Source organism: Rhamphochromis sp. 'chilingali' (genome assembly GCF_963969265.1).
Source record: "Rhamphochromis sp. 'chilingali' genome assembly, chromosome: 12".
Classification (NCBI taxonomy): Eukaryota; Metazoa; Chordata; class Actinopteri; order Cichliformes; family Cichlidae; genus Rhamphochromis; species Rhamphochromis sp. 'chilingali'.
The window spans coordinates 32,220,967-32,248,310 of record NC_137939.1 but is presented as its reverse complement, the minus strand read 5'-3'; the positions used below and the strand labels follow the sequence as shown (position 1 = coordinate 32,248,310).

Here is a 27,344-nt window from a genome sequence, read left to right as displayed (position 1 = left end):
AAAAACAAAAATCAGCTGTCTCAACACCAAAAGCTGAAGCCGGGAATGTTTGTATGTCTACATGCACAATAACCTCTAGACAGTTTGCATCACTAATAATCCTTCCACGCAGTATTTACTTTAAGAAATAGCATGAAAAACATCTGGGGCTTTCCTAAATCTCATCCCATGAGGTGTCTGCTGGTTTGATGTGCAGCTAAATAAAGGTTCGGTGACATGAAAGCTAGAAGAACCCCCCCTTCCTTTTATAAAAAAAAAAGAGAGAGAGACGTCTAATCTGTGGGTGTTTTATCTTCGGAGCGCAGTGTGGTTTTGGCTCCAGCCCACAGGAGGAGTGGGAGCCTCCACAGGCTCGCTGTGATTGGCTCAGACACGACTAACTCCATTTTGGAAAACAGCTGTTTGAAGACACAACCTTTTCCCCGTTGTTTGCCGACAGTACCCTGAGAAGAAAAAAAATCACGCAGGTTTTTGCCACGCACTCTCTCTTCACCAGGGGTTGTGTTTTTTATACACACCATCCTGCTTCACTTTCGGCCCACTTCGGCGCGCTGCGTTTTTTGTCCGACTGCCAGGAAACTTAACTGGAGATCCATGGTGTTAGATTTCCATTGTAACAAGTGGATAGCAGGAGGAGACCCGACCAAGGTTAGTGGCGCTCTTTGTATTGGCGATGTTGCTCTTATGGCTGCTGCTTTAAAAATGTATTATTTATTGTTGGTTTGCGTGCGTAAAAAAAAACAAAACAAAGAACGCTCATGTTTGGAGTGACCAGCCGCAGGGAGCTGTGGAGTCACGAAGCGAGCCTTCTACATCATGTTAGGAAGGCATTTTCCAGCCAGCGCAGCGACCAGCGTTAGACAATACATCTTGATTTGCAGAGCTGTGCGTGTCCACTGTACACACACTGCATCCAAACGGTATACACACGAACGCCTACTTCTACATGGGCTTATTTTGTGTTGAGTTATCTTGCGGTTGTTAAAGATTTTCACATTTTTGTCTCGACAGAATGAGGCATTCAAGTGTGTCTATTATTCTGGCCGCCTGCGTGCTTTACATGCATATGTGTGTGTGTGTGTGTTTGTGTGTGTGTGTGTGTACAGTTTAAAGGGCTGGCATCCACGTCCCTCCCACACATTAGCTGCTGCATTCAGTGTAGCTAATGACAGACAGGATTGCTGTTGAAAGCCTTCACCTCCTCGCTCATCAACTGGGCTATTTCTACTCTGTCAATGCACCCAGATCACCCACCTCCCAGATCAACTTCGTCATCTATTTCCTTACTCAATCGAATAACGTGGGAGCGTTGACAGGAGGTTGCTTGCAAATAACCTGGCTGCTGAGTGAATTAGAAAAATCCCAGTCCAGTTTTTCTCCTTTTTAAAAAAAATAGGAAAGAGAAAGCAGAGCTGCTTGGAGATGGTGCTCTCAAGCATCATCATCAGCATCCTGTTGGGGATCAGCTTGGGACCCCCCACTTTACAGTGTTGCTGGGCAAGTGCCAGTGTTACTGGGCATGGGCACTGGTGAAAATAAACACTGGCTTCTCGCCTGCCTGGGGTGGTTTGCTTCACTGTCTACTGCGTGACTTTAAGTAAAAGTGCTCCCCGAGCCCAGTGCACAGTAATCCAGGCATAATAATAAACCAGGGGTTGTGATTAAGTCAAAATAATACAGCACAACCAGTTGTTTTATTGTCAGAGCCCGAGTGGGTAAGCAGAGGAATGAGCTTAAACTGCAAAAGCAGTGTTTGGCCTGCACTGATTTGTCCCTTTTTTCCTCAAGGGAACTGTTGCATATCACTACTGCATTTTCCAATTTTTGGAGAGATCGAATAGTAAAGTTGTGCATTATTCCTGTTTTAATGGATTAATAGTCATAAGTAAAGGCAATCATACTACAAGATAATGCGAAGAGAACCAAAAAATCTTAACATTTCAGTTTGCAGCCAGAGAATGTTTTACAGATGATTTCAAACTATTTTATGTTGGGTAACGCTAGACACATACAAATAGTAATTATGAGATTTTTGCATTTAAGATGTTAATGTTCCTTAAAAATATCACGTCCCAAAGAACTGGGTCACCTCAAGAGTTTAAGATTAAATCCTGCACAGTCTGTAGAGACTGATGTCGCATGTGGTTTTCTTTGGATCAGCTCTCTGCTGCTTCTTCTCCTCCCTTTGTACCAGCTAACCATACATGGTCTGTTATCTATCAAAAACGCCAAGGGGGCTGGAGAACAGCCAGAACAGAGAGTGCAGTGATGCTAGGAAACCCTGCGCTACTGGAGAGACACACATGCCCTGCTGACCTTGGACAGAGCCCTGCAGAGCTCATGCATTTCAATCAAATTTACACACAAAAAAGGCATGTAGAAGAAAAGGCAGACCACTTACCATTAGGATTACACGTCCTTGTAATTTGACTGTTAGAAAGACTTGTCCTGGGAGGCCTTTTAGTGGGTTACACATCTTCCAATTTGTGACACGGGCTTTTCGGAAAGCAGTTAAATCATGAGTAATCAGGTCAGGCCGGTGCAGTTATGATTGTCTGCAGTGCTGTATGGCCAGAGCTTTCAGAACCATTCTGCTCCTTTAAAATATGCCAGTAGATAGAAATCATATCTGCCTCTGCTGAGGGCTGCCAACTATAACATGATTAGCCTAAGAACATTTAGACTCCTATATCCCTGTGCTCAGCGCCTGATTAAGCACACATGGCATGGGGTGGGATGTGTGGCTGTTTCTATCACTCTTTCCTTTTCTGTCTGGACAGCTTTGTCGTATTCCACTTGTCCGAAGGTTAAACCTGTTTTCCTGAAGATTTTTTTTATTGTTAAGACATTATGTCTTTGTGGTGCTTTAAATGGAACTCTAAAGAAGTTACATTCAAGGCTTTCCTTTGCAGTAAGGACAGGACTTTGCTCCATTTAGCTAAAGCACGTAATCTATTCTGTGATTTGGTTCAAAACGTCTGCCAGATGTCAGCCCACTGCCCAGAACCCTTCCTAACACGTTTAAGATAACAGGGACCACAAAAGCAACAGCCTGTATCTGAGTCCATAGCAGTGACTCAGTGTTTTAATACTAAGTGAACACAGTGCTCTTGGTCTATTTTTGTATGCTTCCCCCTGTATGATCACGTGTTTTAATGTGTACATATTTTGTGGGGATTTGTCAGTTCAGCTGCGCTGACCTCGAACCACATTCTTTGCCCTGTGCACGGAGGCCATAAGTGACTCTGTTTATAGCTTCCTGGCTTCCCCATGAGGAGAAAATGAGTGCATCACTCTTTTGTGTCTTGTGTGACAAACAGGAAGATGCTTCTGCCGAAGATGTCTTTCTATTATTTTGTCCTTCCACATAATCAAAGCCAAATTTCTCCTTTTTTAAAAATTGAAATTGAATTAATCACAGACTGTACCTCATTTCTTGGGCCATGGGTTAATGATGTTTATGGACACAAATCCAGCATGTGCCATTTCCCACACACAAACTAGGATTTGTAGGAGAAGAGCGCTTCAGATCAACACCCACATGGTTCATTCAATGTCATTTTCCTTTCCCGTCACTGCTCTTTTCACATTGTCGTCTGTTGCCGAGCACTTCTGAAAGTCTTATCTTGCTGGCAGTGCTAAATGAAATCATTAATTATCTTGGTAATGTTTAATAATGATGGTGGAGACAGTGCCGATGATGATTTACAGGTACATTTGATGACTCAAGCATAGATATGTTTTGTGCAATAATCTTTTCTGGCATCGTTGTATTTTTACTCAGTTGTATATAGCATTCGTATTCTATTTTTATCTTATTGTATATTTTTATTCTATTTTATTCTACTGTATATAGTATATTATTTTATTCTATTCTGTACAGCTGTGTACTGTATTTATTCTTATTGTATTCTAATTTTTGCGTCATAACTTTTGCACTGTCCACTTCCTGCTGTGACAAAACAAATTTCCCACGTGTGGGACTAATAAAGGTTATCTTATCTTATCTTATCTTATCTTAAATAGCCACAGGGTGCATAATGGTCACATGTCATAAAAGCTGTTATGGTGATGTTGGAAAACCTTGCCAATGAAGCATGGGCATAACAAAGCTGTTCACTGATGGGTCTAATGATGCCTTTTCAGTCTCAGAGATGCAAGAACTGGGGGGTGGTGGATGGGGCATTAAGACCAACAGAAACAAATACCTTGTTTACACTTAACAAAAAAAAGCCAATTGGAACACAAGTGGAAAATCACAGGACTTTGCTTTTTAGCTTTGCTTCCAGTCATGCCTGTCATGTGTGTTCAGCTCACCACTGCGCTGAGATTTTCTTACTTCAGGGCCATTTCATCTAGAAGGTTTAAGGGCCAGTTATTATTGGTCTTTGTGCCAGTCATGTGACACATTTGTTTAGCAAGAGCTAGCAGACAAATGATTAAAGAACTAATATTTATGCCATGGCTGTTCCAATGGAGCACAAAGTCAACAGCGACTTGCAAAAGAGCAAAGGGCAAGATTAAAAAAAGGACGCCCACATCCTGCATTCATGACATATTTTTCCCTTTGCTTCCTTGTAGGGACACATTAGAGTTTCACTACAAAATAAATGCAGCCAAATGCACCTCTGGAAGGAGGAAGGAGCTTCAGATTACAACTTGTGTCTTTGGTTGTTTTCTTCTGTTTGGCACGGTCTTCTTTTGATCAAATCCCCAAACATGCATTTCAAAAGCAAAGATTATCGCCTTAAGTCTGCGGTGTCGAACATAGGCTTTCAAAAAGACTTGTGCTTTTGATGCATAATTCTTTCTCAAAACTCTGAAACAAATACAGGAATTTGCCTGGCGCTAAAAGCCTTAATTGGCATTATTAAAATTTGTTTTGCTTTCAATGTACAGGCAGACTTTCAGTTTGTACAAAGGAACTGTTTGAAACCTAGCTGTCAAAAAGTTCCTTATTTATCTGTCTGATACTTTAAGAGCTTCATAATTATTCATTAGGTGCCTCCTGCTTGTACAGTAATTTAAATATTAACATTTTTGCTCATTGAATTTGGTTTCAGTCAACTCCTGAGGGAAATCTCTGGTACTTCAGCGAAATGCTTTACAAATGTTCAGCAGCTGGCCCCTTAACACATCTGTCAGCTCTTTGGTGATGAGCAGTTGGTCTACTGTAGGTTTTTAGAGATTTTATTTTTTAACTGAAAATAGCTGTAGTTGCCCAGAAAGAGAATCGTGGGCGGGAACCAGAAATCGCTGTCAGTGACACCCCCCCTTCATAGTCATTGTTTTTACATTGCCATTTGATTTTTATTTTTTTTTTAATCTAAATTACAGCCACTTTGGGGCAATTAAAATATAATTTAAAAAGCAGTGCTCTATTCCAAAATCTGTTTTATCCTTTTCTATAAAACATTACTTCCTCATAGAGTCACAAGGCATGTTGCGCCTTAAAAAATGTAGTCAGACCATTTCTGACTAACAGAAGAACAGGAAGTGGATGCTTAAGAAATCACAACCACAAATGTACAAATCTTCTCACAGCATTGCCACCGTTTGATGATGTCTCTGGACTGCGATGGAGGCTGTGTCCTTAAACAGCTTCACCAGCTTTACATGGCCTCGTTTTGCTGTTGGGCAAAAATGTCAATGATGAGTACTCGATGAGCCAACTGGCAGCTATTTTGCAGCATTTTTTATTTTTTTTAAAGAGGGTCAATGGATCTGTTTTGTTAAACCGTGTCACTGCTGAAATGTACAGTAACAGCTCTGAAAACAAACTGTCCACAGTGCAATCAAACCGCATCCAGTCAGAGTGTGTCACACTCAAGAAGCTATTGGTGAAGCAATGCTTACGTGTCTTGTGGTTTTTCATCCCAACTGAAAATTGACTCCAACAACTGAGTCCAAAGCCTTGTAAAGACTGGAAACCAGTGTGCTGGGATAGGCTGCACCTGTGCGCCTCTGTCTACCTGATACATGGCTAGAGGAAATGGTTTGATACTGCATATCTGTTGCTATTAAAAGCCCCAAAGCTATTCCCTAATGTCTCTCAACTTCCAGACTAATGACATAGTTTGGCAGGGTCGCCTTTAAAACAACACATCTGTTTTTCAGCATTAAGCCTGTTGATTTAATGTAGCAAAGCTGAGTTACACCCTCTTACTTCAGCTATGTGGGCCTACAGCACAGCAGCATCACAGATAGGTCTGAGGTGTTAAATAAACACAGTTTTAATCTGGTTGGAAGGGGACTTTTTAATCAAACCTTATTATGTAAATGGATTCCCATCCACGTGAACTGATGTGGAAGTAAAATTGATGCGTCCCTTTTTTTTGGCCCAGCAGGTCGGTGGAGCGATGATTTGATGAGAAACCCCCTTCATAGAAAAATGAAAATGTACTTTAATCATTTTAGATGGAGTGGCCTGTTTCAAATTCCATGTGATTGGAATAAAGTGCTGAAATCGTTGAACTGTTAAAATGGCGAGAAGGCAAAAATCCCCTAAAGTAAAAAGAACACCATGATCTTTGGATTTTGACAGGGAGTCAGAAGCTTGCTATCTGATTTATGCTTTTATTTGATCCACGTCAGTATTTCTAAGGCTTTGTTTGCTTTAAAATATTTTATTGTTTCTGAAAAGCTTTTCATCTGAGTCCCAGAGGAGAGGAAACAATGAGTAATGTTGATAAGAGGCTACTTGGAAAAACGTGGAAGGGAATAAAAATGGTGATCCATTAATTAATGAACCCCATTGCCAATTGTTTGTTAGAATAAAACCAAATAAGATTAATTGCTTAATACGTAGATTAATGGCCTGTCAAAAAGCAGTATATGAGGCCTGACTAGTGTCAAACTTTTACCGACAACTGTGCAAGACATTTTGTGCGACAGGTGGTCAGTACAAAAAAATAAGTAAAGTTACATTTGGCACACCTTTTAGTTCCTCTCATACTTACTGATCTCCTCCTGGGCTGCCTGCTGTAGTTCCCTTCTTGCTGTTTCTTTAATCTGTGCTTTAGAGGCATTGTGCTACATTTGGCAAATGCAAACTCAGTTGTTAATTAAGGGTTAATATATATTAAAATAAGGCAAAGAAAATTATATTAATAATAAAGGGACTGACAGTTATCGCGGACGCTGTGCTGGACTTGCACTTGTGCTGTCTCTATAAATGCTGGGAATATATCAGTCAGGTGGTGTGCTAATTATCCAAACAAGTCCAGACATCATGCACAAACTGACTCCGTCATCTCTGGCTCCCCCTCCCTTTGCGGCTTGTCAGACACACACACACGCACACGCTGATGTGTTCTTTCACCTTGTTTGTACCTCTGAATAGTCCACACAGAGAAAGCTTTTCCTGCTGGAGTGCCCACAGCATCAAACACCTGGTTCACTTGGGCGCACACTGTGACTTAATGTATGTACTATGGTTTTGTCTGACACATTGTATTCTTGTGAGTTTGTGATTCAAAATTTTCTGACTACAGCCATAAACAGTGAAAATTATGAAAAATGCGTAAGAGTTACGGGAGTTATGGACATTCTGTATGAGTTGGCTCCAGAGGGATAGGTCGAGGACAAATGTTTCTGACATGTGAATATTTGCGTGGACTTATGATCACGTAATTCTCTCTGTTGTCAGACAAGCAACCTAACACGACATACAGTATTCGTATTTTAAATCGGACTAGCTTGCCTTTTTATAATTTAACAGAGGGCTTATGTTTGGCTGACTGTATTGGAATGTAATAGTATGTTTAATTTCATACAACCACTGTAATTGCCTGACTTTCACCAATAAAAGCAGGAAGGAGGCAGAATGTTTTTTTGTAACAGAGAAAATATTCTAAAATCTGTGCAAGTTTTTGCTGCAGAACATTATTACTGTGAGACCACCAACTGGTACAAGGGCCCTCTTGAAACAGTTGCTAGTTATTCTGTTACTGTTACTTTTTTTTCATGAAAGAAGCACATTTTGAGAGATTAAATTTGCTCATACAAGTTTCAGAATTGGTTAAAAAATTGGTTAAAAAGTCACTTTTTCACATTAAAAAAAAAAAAAAAGCTTCATCATAAAGCCACTACTATACTTTATTACTGTGATATTTACTCTACAGTTTAAAAACCCTTTTCTTTGTTTTGCTGTTTACAGTCATTGTAATACAAGAAATTCCATCCATACACTTTTATAGATGTGCATCATACTTACATTGGTCAGTCTAATCTAAAGACCTACATGAAGCTCCTTTGTGAAGCTTTTAAGTTTATATTTTGATGTATGGTAATGGTGCCATGGCAAGTTTTGAGGTTTAAAGCTGATGTTGTTCCACTGCTGCATATTTTGCGCCACATCATATCATCTGTAGTAATACTGGTATATATTTTTACATGATGTAAAGTGTCATGGGTTTACTGTCCCATTGCGCACATGACACGATCCCCGGCATCTCTGAGAGCGATGGCCTCCATTGCATCAGCCTCTGATGATGACCAAGTACCTAAAAAGAGGGCTTCTACAACAACGTCAAACAATGCAAGAAAGCTGTTCCTGCTAACGGTGGAAACAACAAACTTGTTTCGGCACCCAGGCAAAAAAAAGATGATCAGACCACGAAGGCAGCTGAGAAATACAAGCAGCTAGTCATGTGTGGCCCAAAAATAAACAAATGGCTCCGCCAAGGATTGCTGGAGCACTCTCTAGTTACACTCCATATACCAGGAAGAGCAAACAGTGGGTTGAAATTACATGGTGGAAAAGGAGAACTTTAAGGAACTGGTTTAAACCCCCCCAAAAACAACTCAACCCAAGATGCAATATCCTAAGAAGACAAAATTTTGAACCTTTTTAATTTTATTATGTGACAGTATAGTGGAGGCTTATGAGTGTAGTGGCATACCTAACAAGAAAAAGATCCCCGGTTCAGTGCCTGTTCAATTGCTTTGGGGGTTATGTCAGAAAAAGCATCCATTGTAAAAATCTGCTAAATCAGACAAGTGGAGCTACCCATGACGGCGAGCCCTTGTGAATAACAGAGCAGCCGAATGTAGCTTTCATTGTGGAGGCTCCTGAATAGTTGGAAGGTTGTTACTTTAGCTATTGCAAGCGCTTAAATTTATGTATAAAGACTGGCAATTGTAACTAAATTGCCTGAAAAAGACTTGGCCTAAGCCTCATAACAATCTCTCACACTGCTTGAATCCGCTACTGTGAATAATGCTGTAAGAGGGGGGAAAAGGAGCTCCTTGGTGTTTTGTTCTTATTTGATGTGTGATGTGTCACTGTATATAATGCTAAGTCACTACTTAAACGGTGTAATGCTGCTCCTGCTACTGCTGACACATTGTGCCTATAGATTCACATTAAATGAAGTCTGTCATCAGTGACAGTCGCCCATTAGAAAAGGATGGAAAAAGCACGTAATTTTGTTTGCTGTAATTGATGCTGCTGCCCGCAAGCTGCCATCACCAATAAAATCTTCTTTCGTATTATTTTTTTCTGTATTGTCGTAAATATAATTATCACAAATTTCCTTGAAATATTTCAATATTGAAATATTGTATTTCCTTAAAGTATTGTATATCACTTGCCCATATGTAACTCTATATAATGCAGATAAAACTGTTATTATGAATTCATACCCTGTGATTTCTGGACTCTGCTTTTTGGATGCCATGTGGGGTGGAGTGCCAAATTATAAGCTAGCACTAGCAAATTACATTCATAAACTTTACAGACGAATAAAGTACTGGAATTTCATTTACCAGAACTGAAGCACAACAAAAGGCACCAACACCACAAACACCGCTGAGAAGTTCAGTTTAGCGAACACAGGTGCAGCATCGATTCGCTGCATCTCCGTCTGTTAGGACATCTGTCAATAACTTCAGATTCCAGATGGATGGAAAAGAATTCACCCACCGTGTAGTGTTGTGAAGGGGAAAACTATACACCTGGACTATCTGTATTATCCATAAAGGCCAAAATGTTTTTGTACCAGGCTTTAAACGTTCTTTTTAATGTTGTAAAGTTTGGAATTTTAACAAACTTTGCTCAATTTTGAAGCCACCCTCAAGTGGCCATTAGAAAAACTGCAATTTTTGGCACTCGAGTGTGTGTGTGTATGTGTGTGTGGTTACTGTTCTGCACACTGTAAAAACCAAAGCTTTTCTGTATACCATCATGAATGATATGGAGTAAGGTGCAATGACTGCCTCTGCTCTTTCCTTTTTTTGTATCGGCGTGTTTGCTCACGAGGAGGGTGACATATGTGCCTTTGTATCTCCGTCAACTCAGCAAATCGAATCACATGATGCCCACATCCTCCTAGACTTGTGGGAGAAAAGTGTGATGATGTAGCTGAGTGGAATTACTTGGCAAACCTCAGACGCAGCAGGGCTGTCGGGGCAGGTGAGAGGAGCGAGTCGTTTTCTTCAAATTATTTCCAGTGCAGCATAAAGAGCAGCTGTGTTTGGTATAATCACATTTCTGGCTTTGGGACTGAGACGTGCCTGACTGTAAGTCATTTTCTGGTCTTTGTTATTTTATAAGAGAGAGGATTAATGGGTTGAGGGAGTTGTGGGTAAAATCCCTCTAACAGGTGGTGCATTAGGAAGTAGCCAATATATTGGTATAGTAGCCATTTATTCTGCTACAAACTGGTCAAATGTGTGCAGCTCACGAGCAGGATGTATTGTGTGTCTCAAGTTCTCAAAAAAAAAGTAATGAAAACATTGGAGCCTGTGAGGGATTCTGTCTTTATTTTTAAAAGCACAATAAACATGGATGCATTCCTTTTCTGCTTCTCTCATCCTCCCTTTTTTTCCCCTTTCAATAACCTCATGGATTTTCTGTCCTCATCTGCTTTCCATTCTCACCTCATCCTCATCATTTTCCTCTCACCCCCCCCCCCCCCCCCCCCTACCTTCATCACCACCTACTCTCCAGTCCCCTCACTTACCACTTGTCCTTGCATCGTCCTCCGCCGCACCGCCGCCGCCGCCGCCACCTCCTCCTCCTCCTCCTCGTTAGCTCAAGGGTCTTATTCAGCCTCCAGTGTGTGTGCAGAGAGTCTGGGAAAAGAGAGGGCATAAACAACACAGGCAAACAAACCACCTGCTTCCTGTTGAGGTCTCGTGTTGTTAAATGTGCGGACAGAAATAGAAATGGGCAACCTTGCAGCAGAATTAGAAAAGATGGAACGGACAGTGGGAGGAAAATCACAGACCTGCACAGCAGTTAAACACCACGCTTCCCTGCATACCCTCTGGATTCCAGAGAAAGAAGGCTCAATCACACCTGAGGACGTATGGTAATGAGGTGACAGGAACTAATTGGAGCTGAAGAAAGTAACTGATTAATTGACTGAGTTACAAAATTAATCTCCAGCTGAAGTGGCCCAAATTCAGTCTTCTTTGTGATTATACGTGAATCTTCCTCATACCGTACAACAAGAGCTGTCTTTGCTTCCACCCACACTAAATCTAATTTGTTTTGACCAAAAATATTTATTCATAAGTTATGTCAAATACAAACAAAGAAGAAAATCTTGGCATCTTAGAAGAAAGACACGAAGATTTTTGCCTTGATTTAACAGCTGTAATCATCATTAAAGCTGCTGCTCATTCATTTTCTGAAATTTGTTGATTTCCTAAGTGTTTCAGATTTCCAAACATTACATTAGCAAGCATTACATTTGGTTAAATATTTCTTTTTCACGCAGATTTACAGCTTTTCCGTCTATTATTGTAAAAATGAATATTTCCAAAATTTCAAGGAACCCAAGCACATTGAGAGAAAAATGTCAGATCCTCACATTTAGGGAGATGAGAACGTCTGCTTGGATAAACAATTGTAACCGTGTAGTCCAAATATGTTATATTTATTTATTTAATTTTTTTCAGTAAAAGGTATTAAAATCAACGGTGCAGTTCATTATTTTATCACTTGTTGTCATATTATTATCCTCTTGCTTAATAGATTAAAAAGAGAGGGACTTGACATTATCAAATTTTAAAAAACAAACAACCAAACTGACTTAATGTTAAAAGGGAACTGTTCTACTAATAATAGTACTATTAATCCTTATTTTTTTACTACACCAGGCCTTTGTGCAGCTCCTTAAATCAGCCACTGCACAAAAGCTGTTTTAGTTCCCTTCCCCCCTTCGTTCAAGCCAACCTTCTTCTGATTGGCTGCCTGTCATACATGCAGGCACGTAGGTGGGGCTTCTGTGCTTACAGCCAAAACTGTGTGCTCCAGATGACCATATTAGGAATATTCCTTTCTATGACATCATGCAGATCTAAGGGTGTAAAAAAAAAAAAAAAAAAAAAAAACTGTCTGAAACTGAACATTTAGAGCAGTCTGAAGTCTGAGCTTTTGGCTCACAATGTTTACTTGTAAATATGCTTATTATAAATGTTTAATGTGAGCATCCACCCCTGTAACGGAATATAAACAGCATGTATTTCATTGGTTGGTTGACTGAACTGCAAAAACCCAATAATGTAACATTTCAGTGAACAGAAATATATACAAGGTGTGGGAACATGATATATTTAACACCAATTTTTAACACTAATTTTTTATTTTCTTTTATTTATTATTTATTTATTTTTTTTTTTTACAATATTTTCACTAAATATTCTTTTCAGCTATTTTTTAGATGGTATAGCCGCACTAAGTCCTTAACAAATCAAATCCCCCTCGGAGCTGCTTTATATAGTCATGAATTATTTTGTCTTGTTAAGTAAACAAGACGGTAACTGTTCAGATGAGATAAATTTCAGGGAGCAGTCGTCTCTTTTATTTGCTTTGATTGTATTAGATGAGAGTGCTGTCTGTGTTTGCGTCTGATAGTCATTCATTATAAAATCGGTTTCTCCTGACAAATTCGTTTTTGTGACAACACTGCCCGTGAACAGTCTCATGAAAGATGAGAATCTAAGCGAACAGTTGCTGCAGCACTCTGAAACTGAGATGAGAGAATTTTTTTTTCCCCCTTGCTTAGAAAGGGGGCCATAACCATGGCCTCATTTTACAGTCCGGTTGAAGCACCTGCTCCTGACTCAGCTATGAATCATGGTTGGCTGATGGGAATCAGTCACACCCATCCTATTGACACACACCCACACACAAATACAAACCAGGGGAATCCCTATAGCCTGAGGCAGAAAATGCTGCTACAGCAGACTGTCTCATATATCTTGACACTTCTCTCTACTGCCTGTGAAATACTCATTGATTACAGGTTATTTGGAGTACTGTGTTGTACATTTAATATCTCTGGTAACGTAACCTTTACTTACCTCCAGAGAGGCAAATGTGATCCCATTGTTTTCTTGTGGATGGGTATCGTTTGACACAGCAATATCATGATGCACCGGCTCCCCCTCCTCTAAAACGAGTATCGATTGCCCCAGCTGTTGCTAAGTGAGCTGTGCTAACAGAAGAGGACACAGTCTATAGTAGAAGTATTGTCTGTCTCTTTAGTCTTGTTTATTATGTGGCCCTGCCATCTGCTCAGCAGATGAAATAACTGAGTAGATTTAAAAAAAAAAAATCAATTTAAGTTGGTGTGAGCACACTGACATTTTAATGCCGAGTTAGAGGAGATCTGTCTCCTTTAATTAGACACATTCAGCAAAAGCACGTTATATAAAGGGTTTCCCTTTTCAGCAGTTGTTACTTTTTGAGCAGCAGTAATTAGTGTGGCTTATGTTTGATAAAATAAGTGGAAATCATGCAAGGCTTTGGTGTGATTACCTCAGAATGACGTTATAAATAAATGTGTAAAAGAATAGCTCAGCATTTTAGGAAACTGATTTAGATTCCTTTTCTGAGATGAAAAGTGTGCTCACTGTGAAGGACTAGTAAGGATTTGGTGCACAATCTGAAATGAAGTATGATGTAATGGTGGTCAGAAAACACTGAAAATGGCTAGTTGAAAGGGAATTCCACTTTACACATGTACTTGAGGACTGTGTATGAAAAGAGGATAAATAAAGTCCCTGCTCTAGTGGGAGCTCTGATAAATGTCCTCAGGTTGTGTCCATTGAATCAACTTTGCTTCTGGTTGCAAATGGGCTTGTCTCTGTTCAGTACTAGAAACCTGAGGCTGTGTTAGTCACTAATGGCAGAAGGCATCAAAGGTTGCAGTGAAACAGCCAAAAACATTGCCATCCAGATCTTTTCCTAACCACTTGTCCTTTACGTCAATAGACAAGGGCATGAGGTCAGGACAAAAGGTGGAGGAAAATTCATAAACAAAGACAAAACTAATGCAAACCAAGTTGCATTAGAACCATCGCTTCACTTCAGTATAGCTCGGTATTTTTATTTGTAGTGAACTTTTCTAATGTCATCAGGAGATTTGCACAAGGCAACGACTTCATAACAAGCAGAATAAAATGAAGCAATGCTGCATTGTTGTTCACATATACTGTAGGTTTACACAAATACGTTAAAGTTCAAAATGTATTTACATGTTAGCAAGTTGCACAACAAGATGCAAAACTCACCAGTAATTTACATGATTTGCGTCAATCGTCACTGGTTTATTTCCATAAATGGTCAAATGGTGCGTCACATTGAATTGTGGCTTATCTTACAAGTGGCGCTCAAGTGTATCCTGTAGCAAAGGAAACATGGAAGCACCTTTCCCTAATGTTTAGAGAATTCAACTATTTAATCTTTAAGGTCCCCAATTCCTCTGTTTAGTCAACTAGTCTATATAAAATGAAGTATTGTTTACACACACAGTGATCGATCATGTTACTGTGACTATGAGGCACTGGCTTCTAAGAAAACCAAAGGGTTTAATCATACAAGTTTCAGAATGGGACCCAGAGCTGCTGCAAGGGAGACTCGAACAGTGACTTCTGTCTCTGAAGTCTATTTCTTATCTCACCAAGTGAACTGACCAACACTGATTAGATATGTGTCCAGAGAGGCAATTCAATTCAGTTTTATTTACATAGCACCAAATCACAACAGTCAACTCACGGTGCTTTATATTGTAGGGTAAAGATCCTGTGGCAGAATATAGTGTTTTAGATTAAAACAACAAAAATAACCCTATAAAATCTTGTAATACTACTCTGTGTAAGAGAGGTGGATGTTGTGTGGCTGTTCACAACCTTTCAGTTAGTAAATTTCTTGTTAATCAAATGTATTTAAAAAACACGTTTCCTTTATTGCAATACTGTGAGAAATATTTCTTGCTGGATGTGTTTGTGGATACAACATCAATATCAGGCCAATCAATATGATGTCAACCATGTTTGTTGGAAAGTCAGCTGAGTCAGCGGTCCCCAACCCCCGGGCCACAGACCGGTACCAGTCAATGAGTCGTTTGGTACCGAGCCACGAGAGTTGAGGCTTGGGTGTGATTTTCAGGGTTTTTATCGTCATTTTTTTTTATCGTTTTTGCCGTTAACTCTGTTTCCCTGGGCCTTTTCCCATGTGCTATAAATAAGTCTTCTTTCTTTTGTACTAGTACTGGTTTTATTTTGTTGTTTTTATCCCTGACACCTTAAAGGCCGGTCCGTGAAAATATTATCGGACGTAAACCGGTCTGTGGCGCAAAAAAGGTTGGGGATCGCTGAGCTAACTGATCTGTTGTGGCGACATGCTGGCGTCTTGTGACCTCAACAACTAAGAAGGAAGAATGTTGAGTCATTACGTACCATCAGCCCACCTGAAACACTGATCCTGGCATCCTGGAGAACAAAATGAAGAAGACCTCATACTTAACCACACAGGATGCCTGTAACGTTTCGGATTGATTTTTTTCTGACCACCAAGACTTGTGTTGGTTTAGTAACTCGCTGAAACTCTGACCTTCTAATTCCCTGAAAGCCAGTGCAGCTTGAAGTTTCTCAGGCAGGGGAAGAGATGGTCGATCTGACTCCTGCTAAAAACAAATAGGGTCAGGGTTTTTTTTCTTTTCTTTCTTTTTCTATATTTTTTTAAGACATAACAAACGGACAACTCTTATTCACATACGTTTTGACTGAGCTTTGATCTTGGGATAATACAACTTCAGTGTTTTGTTTTTTCAGAATTACTTTAAAGATTCTACATGTCACCTGTCCAAGATAAAAAACAAAGAAAAATGCTCCTTAAATGATAATCCTGAAAAATACAGTTGTTATAGTCTAAGTATGGTGGACGAGTTCCGTAATTTCACATTCAAACAAAGAAACATCCAGACAGGCAACAGACTGTGGCTGGGGTGGATATCATCTATTAGTATCCTTTGGGCTTTTGGACAGGCCCCAATATTACTGATGCTTAAGTGAAGCTCGGTGATGACCAAGCCTTTCAGTCCTGGTCTGTGCAAATCTCATTCAAGTTTTGAATCTTTCCTGTATGACTGCCTCTCTAATGTGCAGACTGTATTTTTAGAGTCTAAAAAGATCTCTTAAAGCTGACTTGAGTTAAATAAACATGCTTGGGGAATTTTATTTAAATTCTAATCTAATTGATTTTAAATCAAATACAATACCACAAATCAATATGTTAGGGTAATAGGTGAATTGGTGATTCTAAGGTAGGTGTGAATACGAGCACAAATGGTCATCTGTCTCTGTTAGCCCTGCTATACACTGCTGATCTGTCCACGGTGCACCTCTTGTCCAATTGCAAGTGTAATATCCTGCAGGCCCAACGTAACCCTAAATCGGATAATTGGAAGAAAATGGAATCTGCAGACAAGTTGTCTAATCAAGAAAATAATCTGCAGTTGCAGCCTTACTTGCAATGTGCTGTGAAGCGTTTTTCGAAAACGCCTTTTCCTTTTTTCATGTCTTTGTACAGGCAAAATGCTTCATAGTAAAATCTTTAATTTGTAGCTCTTCTTAGAGGAATATGATGGTAGTCAGTGTGGGAGTTGGAGTCATTTTTAATGGTGGAGAACTCATTTTGGAGCAAAGCCATTCATATGTGTGTTTTTCTCCAGCACTGATCTCTCTTGAGAAACAAATGCTGGGAATTGATCTTTGAAGTGCTCAGGCTTACGAAGTGGGGAACCACAACTTAGCTGCTCTTCTGCTTGCCTGCTGAGATAATCTGTCCGAGTGAGATTGATTTTTGATTTGGCTGAAGCTTTCTGAAGATGCAGCTCCTTTTTGTTTTATTCATAAGTTCACTCATGACTCTTCCACAGTAGCTGATGCTAATAGCCTTGGTCAGCCTTCTTATCTCCGGTTCCTCAGCTGATTCATAATGCCTTAAGGCGTGGGAGCTCAGTACGCTCATTTAGGATGGCAATTATATGAGAGTGGCAGTGATCGTTCTCGGTATCTCCGCTCAGTGGAGAGGAGATGGGAAATTGCATTGAGTATCCAGTGTTATCAGTGATAATTCTGCATGTCTGACAGAGAAGATGGAGGCTTCTACTGTGACTTAATCGTAATCCTCTGATTTTAGTGCCGGTGTGAGAGAGAGGTGCTGAAAACCTCTTTACAGCAGCGTCTTATTGTCTCCTCAGCAGGGAAAGTTTTTCCCAGTGCACAAGTAAAAGGCTACTGAAGAGCAAAAGCTAATGGGTTGCCAAGTTGCAATAGTCACTTCACCAGGGGAAATTAGGTCTTCCCACCCAGCCTGGGTCCTATAAGAAGAGGAAGGATATGGGGCACACATACACACAAAGTTGAATGGACAGAGCTTTTATTTATTTATTTATGAGAGGAAGACCAGGGAGGAACAACAATGCTAATCCTGATGAGGAAATACAGCTCCTTTGTGTTTGGAGTGGGCTTGTTGTCAAGCAAGCAGCTGCTGACATCATGTGAATAGACAGTGCCCAGACCACATTTCAAGGGGGCTGAGAGGCGGCGAGCAGGAGGGCAAAGAGCTGAGCACACTAGTGTTATGGTGCTCTCAGAGTGCAACGCTCTGCACTGGAGGGTGAACCGATTCAGGAGCGTTTGTCTTAAATACTTTGTGTCTGTGTGCAGGGACCTGAGAGGAGATGAAGCAACTCTGATTACTTTGGTAAGAGAGACAGCTTGACGTTAATTCTCTGTCACCTGTTTTAATGCACTGTTTGTACGTAAATAAAACAAAGTTTTAGTATGTGGAACTGCAAGCTAGTAAAGATTCAAATCAAGAAGATGTTTGTGGTTCTTTATAAATGTGGAAAAGTGACAAACTGGCAGAAATTGAAATGCTATATATTTCAAGCAGTTTGAACAGACTCAGCTTCTACATTAGAAGGATTGGCTTCTTTAATTTGCTTATAATCACAGTAAACTGAAAATTGTTGTGTTTTGGATAAAATGAAGTCTTCTCGCAGGCATCTGGGAAGCTCAGACTGGCATTGTGTTGTTAATATAGTAATTATTGTGTTCTCTGTTGTAGCTTTCGTTTGGGTAATTATTTTCAAGATTAATCTTCGTTTGTTGGAGGGTTAAACAAATACACACAGAAGGATCATTTTGATGTCTTTGTACACCCCGACGTGTCCAGCGAGCAGTCGAAACCCCAAAACATTAATTTTACTGTTTTACAGTAAAATAAAAGCATCAAATTCTCACAAAAACAGTTGAACGTATTCCTCTGTTAAACCTTGCTAGATTGCAAATACATTTTCTGTCAGTCAACCAGCTGTTTAGTCAAACAATTCTTGTTAACATGATTCATTTGTTTGGATTTTATTAACTCTAAACCACCAGAAATAGGCCAGTGGAAATTTTAAGATGAGGCAGATGACTGTGATATGGAGAGTTTTTGCCTACTCAAGGACTTCTCAAAAACTAGTTGACTGAGTTGAAGTTGGACAGGTAGATGGCCCTAATGGATGTCAGAATCAGCAAAGAAGTTGGTCTTTGTGTGGGTTATGGCAGATAATACAAGCTTATTACACACAAATCAGGCTTAAAAGGCTCCGCTGGGACTGAAGTGATCTTGCCTCTCTAATGGGCCCAGCATAAGTAACTGTGCTGACTCATATTCCCATAGTGAACTCAAAGGCTTTTGTTTCTAATATCTACATGCCCCAACCTCTCCGGTTACATGTCACCTCACCCAGTGTGGTCACAGTTCATGTTTAAACCTGTCAGAACCCTCTCTGTATACAGTTGATGTTGCTGTTGTACATGTTTTCTTCAGCCTTTGCTTTCATTCACAATAGGCTAAAGTGTATTGTGTGTGGAATAATACTGCAGGAATATGAATTTGAATTGGCATGTTTCCCTGAAAGTGATTGCCTACATCAGAAACTGTTGACAGATGCAATGCAGAGCAGGAAAAAGAAGGGGAAAGAGAGGAGTTCAGCTTGTGAGCTGGGATGTGGCAATTTCCCTTGGAGTGTTGAGTTGTTATATTGTCTCAAGTGTATATACACACACACACCTGTGACATTTGTCTGGTGGCAGTGTTTCCAGCTGCAGCAGTGTAGAGTTTCCCTCTGTGTACTTGCCCTGGGTTTTCGCATAAAGGCGCCTTTTTAATCAAACTAGGACATGCACTTTAAGAGCACCATAAGTCATAATTCCTGGAATTTAGTACTGTTGACATTTCCACATGAAAGCGGGGGATGAATCAAATCTGTGTGGAAGGTGGATTTGTTAAGCGTACTGTACAGTGTATCTTTAAAAGGCCATCTAGATATAAGGGGCAGGTCTGCTTATCTTCTGGACTTTTCATCTATCAGGCAAAAATGCCAAACAGTTGCTAGTTTCAACTTTGTAAACATGAAGGTTTGCTGCTGATTGTCATTTATTATAAGTTTAGGATGAACATGCTTTAGTTTTGGGGTCATGATTGAGCACTTTGAAGGCATCACCTTTAAAGTAGGTTGGTTGCATGCAACCAATCAAACAAGACCTGTAGTTAACTACTTTTAGAAGAAAGGTTCTTGAAGTTCTTTTTTTAAAATGTATTTATTTTTTATACAATACCTTGCACCTTAGTAACTTTCCATATCCATTTGCATTATACAAATCACGTCATGTGAACAACAGCCGCAAGCTCCACTGCTTCAGTCAGTCGAGCCAGCGCCACAAAAACAAGTTCATCATCGCAGTTGGTTGTGTGGATATCGGTATCGAGTGAGATGCACCACCATTAAACCGCTTCCATCACAGCTGAGACCAGACAGTCAGGCACAGAAGAGTGTAAACACCAGCTGAAGAGCAGAAGGCATCATCACCATCATCATCGTCATCCCTCCATGGAAACCTGTTAATAATCTCATGGTAGGATTTGATCCACATGTGCAAGGAAGTCAACTAATTAAACAAACAAATGGCAATTAAATGAGACTTCCATAAGCCATATAACAACTGGGCTGGTGGAGAAGAAAAAGGCATAACAAACCACACAAGTTCAGTCATTGCTGCACTGAACACACAGTCAGTGTTCGCTGTTTGTTCGATAGATCTCCCATTAAAATCTTTCATTCTGTGTAGAAATTGCACTCATTAGGAGCATGCCTGAGTGATTGTTTTATAATGTGATGTGAAATCGTTGTCTTCATAGAGCATCAACTACAATTTAAAGAAACTGATATGCTGGTTTGTCTATTAGCTTTTCTTTTCTTTTCTTTTTTTTGCAGAGGATTAGATGAGAGGCTAGATTGTCTCATGTTTGCTTTGGTGCATCTGCTCACTAGTCCAGAATATCACTCCTGACGTATTATAACATGTTGGTTTAATCACGTTTGACTTAAAAACATAAAAACAACAATTTGCATTTTTATGGGGAGGTTATGAGACAGCTGACAGCTGGAATAGGCTCCCGTGAATCTGAACTGGATAAACGGTTAAGAAAGTGGATGGGTGGTTATGAGACAGAGTGCTTCTTGGCTCGGAGTATTTTGTTACCTTATGTCAGATCCACGCAAGCCGTTTTGCCCTGAGTTTACAACAAAACAAGCTAGCACGCAAATATTTTTCACACATCGTCTTTGAATATTCATTGGAATAACAAACATTCTCTTAAGTGGCTGTAACAATAAAGAGTTTACAGTAAATTAGCGTCCCTTGATTTTATTAGGTACTAACAGCTCTTGGTGATAGTTTTTGGAGCTGTAGCCTGTGTTTTCATTTTGCATTGTCATTATGCCTCTATTGTGTATGGTGTTTGCTCCATTGAAGGAAGTGGGAATTTTCCTTCAAAATTCCTCTCCCTGTAATTTGTCTTCCTTTTTTCCCCAGTCAGCATTCAAAACCAAGAAGATATTCAGTTCATACTCTTTAAAACTGGAAACACTGCTACTTTGTTAAGCAATTTAATTTCAACAATTAAACTTATTGTTTCATTTTTAAACAGTGTTAACTACACAGTATAACATGTGCCCAGTTGTGCACCTTTACCCAATAAACTACAATCTCAGGATAGGTTTGAATATTATGGCACTTACATAAATTTACCACAGGATTAAAACCACCTTCCTAAACACGCATATAGAAAAAGGTCAGGCTATTTTATAGGCTAGCCGTAACATGATAAAGCAAGGTGAAAGACCCCGCCCATATGTTGTTCAGACCTTCTGTTTGTGAGGGGTATTCAATCAGAAGAAAGTAGCCTGAAAGTGAAGGGGGATGGGCCTCAACAGCTTCAAACATTGGATAAGGTGATGTGTTGCATCAAGGTGATTGTGAGATACAATGTTTCTTTAGTAAAGTCCAAGAAAAGAAAGTAGCATAATAGTCCACTTTAAAGGGAATTCCTGGACCTGAAGTTTCCCATCAGAACATTACATTGCTACTAGATTATGTTTCCCACTTTGCCCGTCAGTGTTTTGTTTTTTGTTTTCTTTATTGTGTGTGATTGATTAGCACTAGTATAATATCTCTTTGTGTCTTTGTTCAGTGTAATCCAGAAATAAAGGTATAGGATTGAACTTGCTGAAAAGAAAAATCAGAAATTTCACAGATGTTTTCCTGCTAATATCAAGATTAATTGGTGGTTAATGAAAGCCTCGATTGTTTGGGCTCCAGGAAAAGGTGGTACTTTAGGTGTACTAATGAACCTGTGAGACACTGGTCTCCCACGGAGATTTTTAGTCACCAATGACTGTATAGCTCTGCTATCTAGATGACAATCTATCAGAGGATCACACCACCATCTGCTGTCGTGAATACAGAGTGGCTCTTGTGTTTGGTAGAAGCACTCAGGGAAATGCCAGTAGTCCAGAACTCAGTGACATTTTCAGAGGTACTGCTCTTACCTACGGGGGCTTACAGCCTGCCCTTCACTGCAGATTTCCCAGTCAGCATTGCCTACATCTGCAGCTGCTACTGACCTCTCAGTGAACGACCCTGGGTGCTTCCTTTTTGGCATGGTGCACACGCACTGTGAAAGAAAAGAAAACAATTGCGGGACCCTTTGAACGATACAAAAGGAATGTGAGTGAAAGAGTTTGGGAACAGACTGGCCCCAGGTCAGCGTGTCGTTTCTGCGTCTGCCAGCTCATTTTTATTCCCCTCTCATTCCTCAACTCGCCCTCAAGTCTGTTAAAGATTCATGGCTTTGCTGTTTAGCTGTTCAGTTGTGACTTAACAATGCTTCAACAGAGAGTTAAAGTCTGTAGATGTAGTCATGTATGCTGCACATACAGAGCAGAGAGGTCTTTGCTCTCTGTGCTAGCCTGTGGGGGGACCTTCAGGGAATAAAGCTGTAGGAGAGCAGCAGCTGTGATGGCATTTGCTGGCAGTCTCTGGGTTTCCGTGACCCCATGTTTGCATCAGAGGACTACTTTCTTATCTTTTCTATCACTTTCTTTTCTGGAGCAGTATTATTATTGTTCTTGTCTCTGAGGAATACTGACTCTGTAGTGTCTTAGTGGTTGGCGGTGTCCATGACCTAGTTAAGTATGGAGTGAGAACAGGAAGCAGAAGAGGAATAAAAAGCTAATGGGAGCTTGATTTGCTTTTGTTTGTTTTGTTTTGCTGGGACTCTTTCTGGCCACATCCCTGCTGGGGGTTTTTTCTTAATGAGTTTAGGTTTTTACCCTTGTTTTCCACATTGACTGGCACTCTCTCAAGCTTTCACCCTTTTCTTTCTTTTTTCTTTTGTAAGTACGTTTAAGACAGACAAATTAACTCTAGTCGACAGGCCCCACTGTTAGTGAGACCCCCTTTCCCCAGTGTAATTAGGATGACCAATTAGCACAGATGTTAAGAGTGTCATTAATTGTATACCAAAATAGAAATTGCAATTACGAACACCTTCATTAATCTGTTTATTAATTTCCTCTTGGTGATCCCTCCACTGTAGAATTGTTTCTAAGTAGCTGCTTTTTTTCTCCGTTTTGGTTATTCTTAGTGATTTTTCACTTACTTACCAGTATTTTACATGTCTTGTTGGCTATACCGAAGTAGAAATGCACAGGATAAAGTGGAAAAAGTACACCCACGGCTTTGAAAGGAGACAACACAGTGATTTATTTGCTTCTTGCAACACTTCCATAGCCATCTGACACCCCCTCCTCCCTCTGGCAGGTGTAATGAGAGCGCTGGTCATGGGCAGATGATGGATGTGGAGACGTCGTATTCAGACTTCATCAACTGTGATCGCACAGGCCGCAGGAACGCAGTGCCCGACATCTCAGGAGAGGGGTCAGTAGCGACCAGCACCAGTGAACTTACCAAAGACATGGCAGAGATGGACCTGAAGGCTGCAGGTCAGTAATGCCACATCAGAATGAATGTGTGTTATACAGTGTGAAAGCAAATCAGAGAAAATAAGCATATAGTTTTTCATATTACAAACAAAGAATTTGCTTGGCAAGATTTAGACTGGCCGACAGTATAAAATCCAAAGACTGTATGTAAAAGATGGACATGACTTTGGGATTGCTCATTTGTTTGTGGAGCCTTAGCCAGTTGTTAACGCTACATAGATATCAGTTGTTTAGCAAGATTAATCTATTTATTTATTTGTTTTACAACATTAAATGTAGGTTTCTTAATTTGGAACATAATGACAAAAAAACCCCCCAAATAATAATATTTAAAAAAACAACAATAGGTCCTTAGAAGGTATTAAATCATTATAATACAACTTCATATGAACGGTAACATATGACACATTGCACCATGTCATTTTTTTTTTTAACAAAAACTGAGCCAAAATGCAGAATTGTGCATGAAGAACTACCGTAAGTGTCCCTCATGATTCGATAGCCTGTAGAACCACTTTCAGAAGCAAGTGCAGGCATGCATGATCAAGTTTCAACTTGATTGCCAACGATGGCTGAACCTTTCTTCTTTTGTCTCGTCTGTCCAAACCAGAAGTCTTGCGGTTTGTTCAGAAGCAATCTTGCAAACCTAAGATGCCATGTTCTTTTTATAGACAAGAGACTTTCTCCTGGCAACCCTTCCAAACAAACCGTACTTGTTCAGTCTATTTCTAATTGTACTGTCATGAACTTTAAGGCTCGTTGAGACCTGTCTGAAATGACTGAAATGGAATTCTTGGGGTTTATTGTAATTTTTCCGAGCATTGCACAATCTGACCTTGGGGTTATTTCACTGGGACATTCACTCCTGGGCAACATATTGGATTTTTTTCTGCTGAATAATCTTTGTAGAATGATAGACTTATTCAAAGTGTTTGGATATGGCCTTACTGATGCACAGAAATAACTGCTTCTTTAAGATCATCATGTTGGCTTCTGTATTTTCATTTTTGTTATCTAATATTAATAAATCACAGCATGCTGTTTTTTTATGTTGCTCATCTGAGGTTGTATTTTAATTATTAACTAATTTTAAAGGAATTTTTAAAATGATGTTCAGAGGTGTAAAACGAGTACGCATGAGGCACAAGGTTAGAGTCTGTGGTTAGACCAGTTTGGGTATTTGGTTGACTGTAAGAAAGATTAATTGATGCTGATGAGACGCCACTTAAATCATTTAAATGAATTAAAGTCTAAAAGTAAAGAAAAGTCACATTTTCTCCATCCCTCTGTGATTACAGTCAGGCAAATAAAATAAAGACATGGCTTTAAATCTGAGAAGGAAAACTATTTTTGAGTCTGTTGGAGAACAGCAGTGAGAATGTTATAGAGGCCTGAGCTACATGAAGATTTCACACTACTAGAAGTCCTTTGTTTTGTTGTTGTTTCTCACAGATATCTGTAAAATTCTTCCAGAATCGCACCATTAATCTGCCAAATCTTCTTTCTGCCAGACCGGAGCTGAAAGAACTGTTGTGATTTCTACTCTGAAAAAAACAAACAGTTTAACCACAATTCATCATCCTGAAGCTAGTTGAGAAGAATTCCTGCTTATCTGTGCAAGGCTATTACTTTGATCTAAGCCACATTAAAGTCTTATCTCTTTGACAAAACACCGCCTGTACTAGATGCACCAAAATATACCACAGAAACACAATTTCACTCAGTTTGTGGTCTCGGTGAGATTTGATTGTTGTCTCAGTGTTAAATTAATTGTAACTGCAGCACAGTGACACATCGTTGTGGCATCCTTCGGTCTTAGTCAAAGGTCTACTTTTTAAGAGGAAGGTGTCTTAATGTCAGTTGTACCAGACTGCATTGTTGTGTGTTACACGGTTGTTCTTGCTGGTTTTGTTTTCAGTCAAAGACAATTTTCCCAAAAGTTGACAATTAAATGACCGAGATAAATCAAACCACAGGATGCTGATATTGTGAGAAGAGTCAAATCATACTAACACTGGGCTGCTGAAGGAAGTTGTATTTCCTTCCTCAGGATTCTCTTACTACTTGGATTGCCGTATCTCTTTTAGAGTGAAATTAAAAGTATCTTTCTTTTTTTTTTTTTTCTCCCTGACCTGGCAGGAGGAGACCCAGGGTCCTCCCCAGCCCCAGAGGCGGAGGGCTCCAATAGCCAAGCTGCCCAGGGAAGCGGAGGCCCATCCTAAGCTCAGCCAGAGACCGAAGGGAGGCAGAGAAATGTAGAGAGGAAGCAGGTGAAAGTAGAGAGACATGGAGTAAGGAAATGGAGAGTGTTGGTATTGGTTCTCTTGACTGGACATGAGGACACTTTCGCTCACTGCCGGCCTCTTTGGAGCTTCAGGGGCTCCAAATGTTCGCCTTTTTATTGAATCCGATTGTACCACGGGGAACAGAACAGAGTAGAACTGACAGCTGAGATGCTGCGCTTTTGCTTTATACTCTGTTAGTTATTTATATTCCTGACGAGAGAAGAAAGCACAGAAACTTTGGATTAAGGTCTGCGGAGATGGACTGAGCTAAACAGAATTCGTTCATAACAACACTCGAAATGTTGCTCCAGCCTAATGTGGGACTGTCATGGAGGGGTATTCATTATCATCTGTTTGTCATTTTCTTTCTATGTATGTGTGTGTTTGTGATCCTGGTGTTCAGTTTCACCGTAGAGTCTTTTCTTTATATATTTACCAACATAGTCCCCATTTTACTGTCGTGTATGGAAATTCATATTTATTGCTAAATGTTCAGTGATAACTTTGTGATAGCAATTTTCTTTGTGTAATAAAATACTTATGAATTACTGCAACGTTCGTATTTTATGTTTTCGTTGATAATTAACTATATTTTGCAGGTTGCCGTACTTAAAATCTGAACCAGAGCAGGCATAGAAGTTGTGAAGGTGGTGACTCTCAGCCAAACCGGGATTAATGAGTTCGGGGTTAAGCTGCACCAGAACCATAAATAAAACTGAACGCTGCTTTTGTGTGTTTTAGTGGCCACAGGAAGCTAATGTTTACATTTCCACATAGCTTGGCCCCTTACTCCCATTTATCTCTTCATACAATAAAGAAATCTTTAGTTACAATATTTGGGGGTTACGAGGCTTTTGATAAATGATTAGATCAGAGTTTACTTCATATTAATGATCGGGCTTCCTTTGAAAGATATTTAAAGTTACTGTTGATTTAAACTGTCACAGAAAATAAATGATGGCAAGCAGGAACATTTTATAGTAGCTTTTATTTTGTTTTCTTATAAATTCCATAAATGTGGTTATAAATGGATGTGCTTTTTTAAAAATTTTTAATAAATACATACATCAAACAAGAGTAAAGAGAGTAGTTATCAAATGCAAAACCATAGTCAGATGTTGTCTATCTAGGTAACAGTAGTGTGCCACCTAGTGTACACATGTAAGGCTAAACTTTTGGTATTGAGCTGTGTTCGCCTGACACGCCCTGAAGTTTTGCACATACAAGGGAAAAAGCACATGTCTCTAACACTGGATTACGATACTTCACCTGCAACTGAACAGTGGATATTGAAAGTGAACTATATTTTGCAGTTCTTAGCCTCCACTGCTTTCAGTTATCCTTCATGTCATTGTTTTCTTCAAACATGAACGTTTAAGGTGTGAACTACAAATAACCTCCCCTATTTTTCCTTTTCCAG

General features: G+C 39.8%; 1 protein-coding gene across 2 annotated transcripts; it reads left to right on the top strand.

The window, feature by feature from the left end:
* The first annotated feature begins 386 nt into the window (after positions 1–386).
* pkig (protein kinase (cAMP-dependent, catalytic) inhibitor gamma) lies at positions 387–26,473 on the top strand. 2 transcript variants are annotated; one of them, XM_080898044.1, is made up of 3 exons: positions 387–648; positions 23,458–23,639; positions 25,779–26,473. In XM_080898044.1, exons 2-3 carry the CDS (start codon positions 23,486–23,488, stop codon positions 25,859–25,861), a joined length of 237 nt encoding a protein of 78 aa, XP_080754170.1. In that variant the 5' UTR covers positions 387–648; positions 23,458–23,485; the 3' UTR covers positions 25,862–26,473. The 2 variants fall into 2 exon arrangements, with proteins under 2 accessions (XP_080754170.1, XP_080754171.1); XM_080898045.1 differs by lacking the exon at positions 387–648 and adding an exon at positions 17,831–18,004.
* The last annotated feature ends 871 nt before the right edge of the window (positions 26,474–27,344 follow it).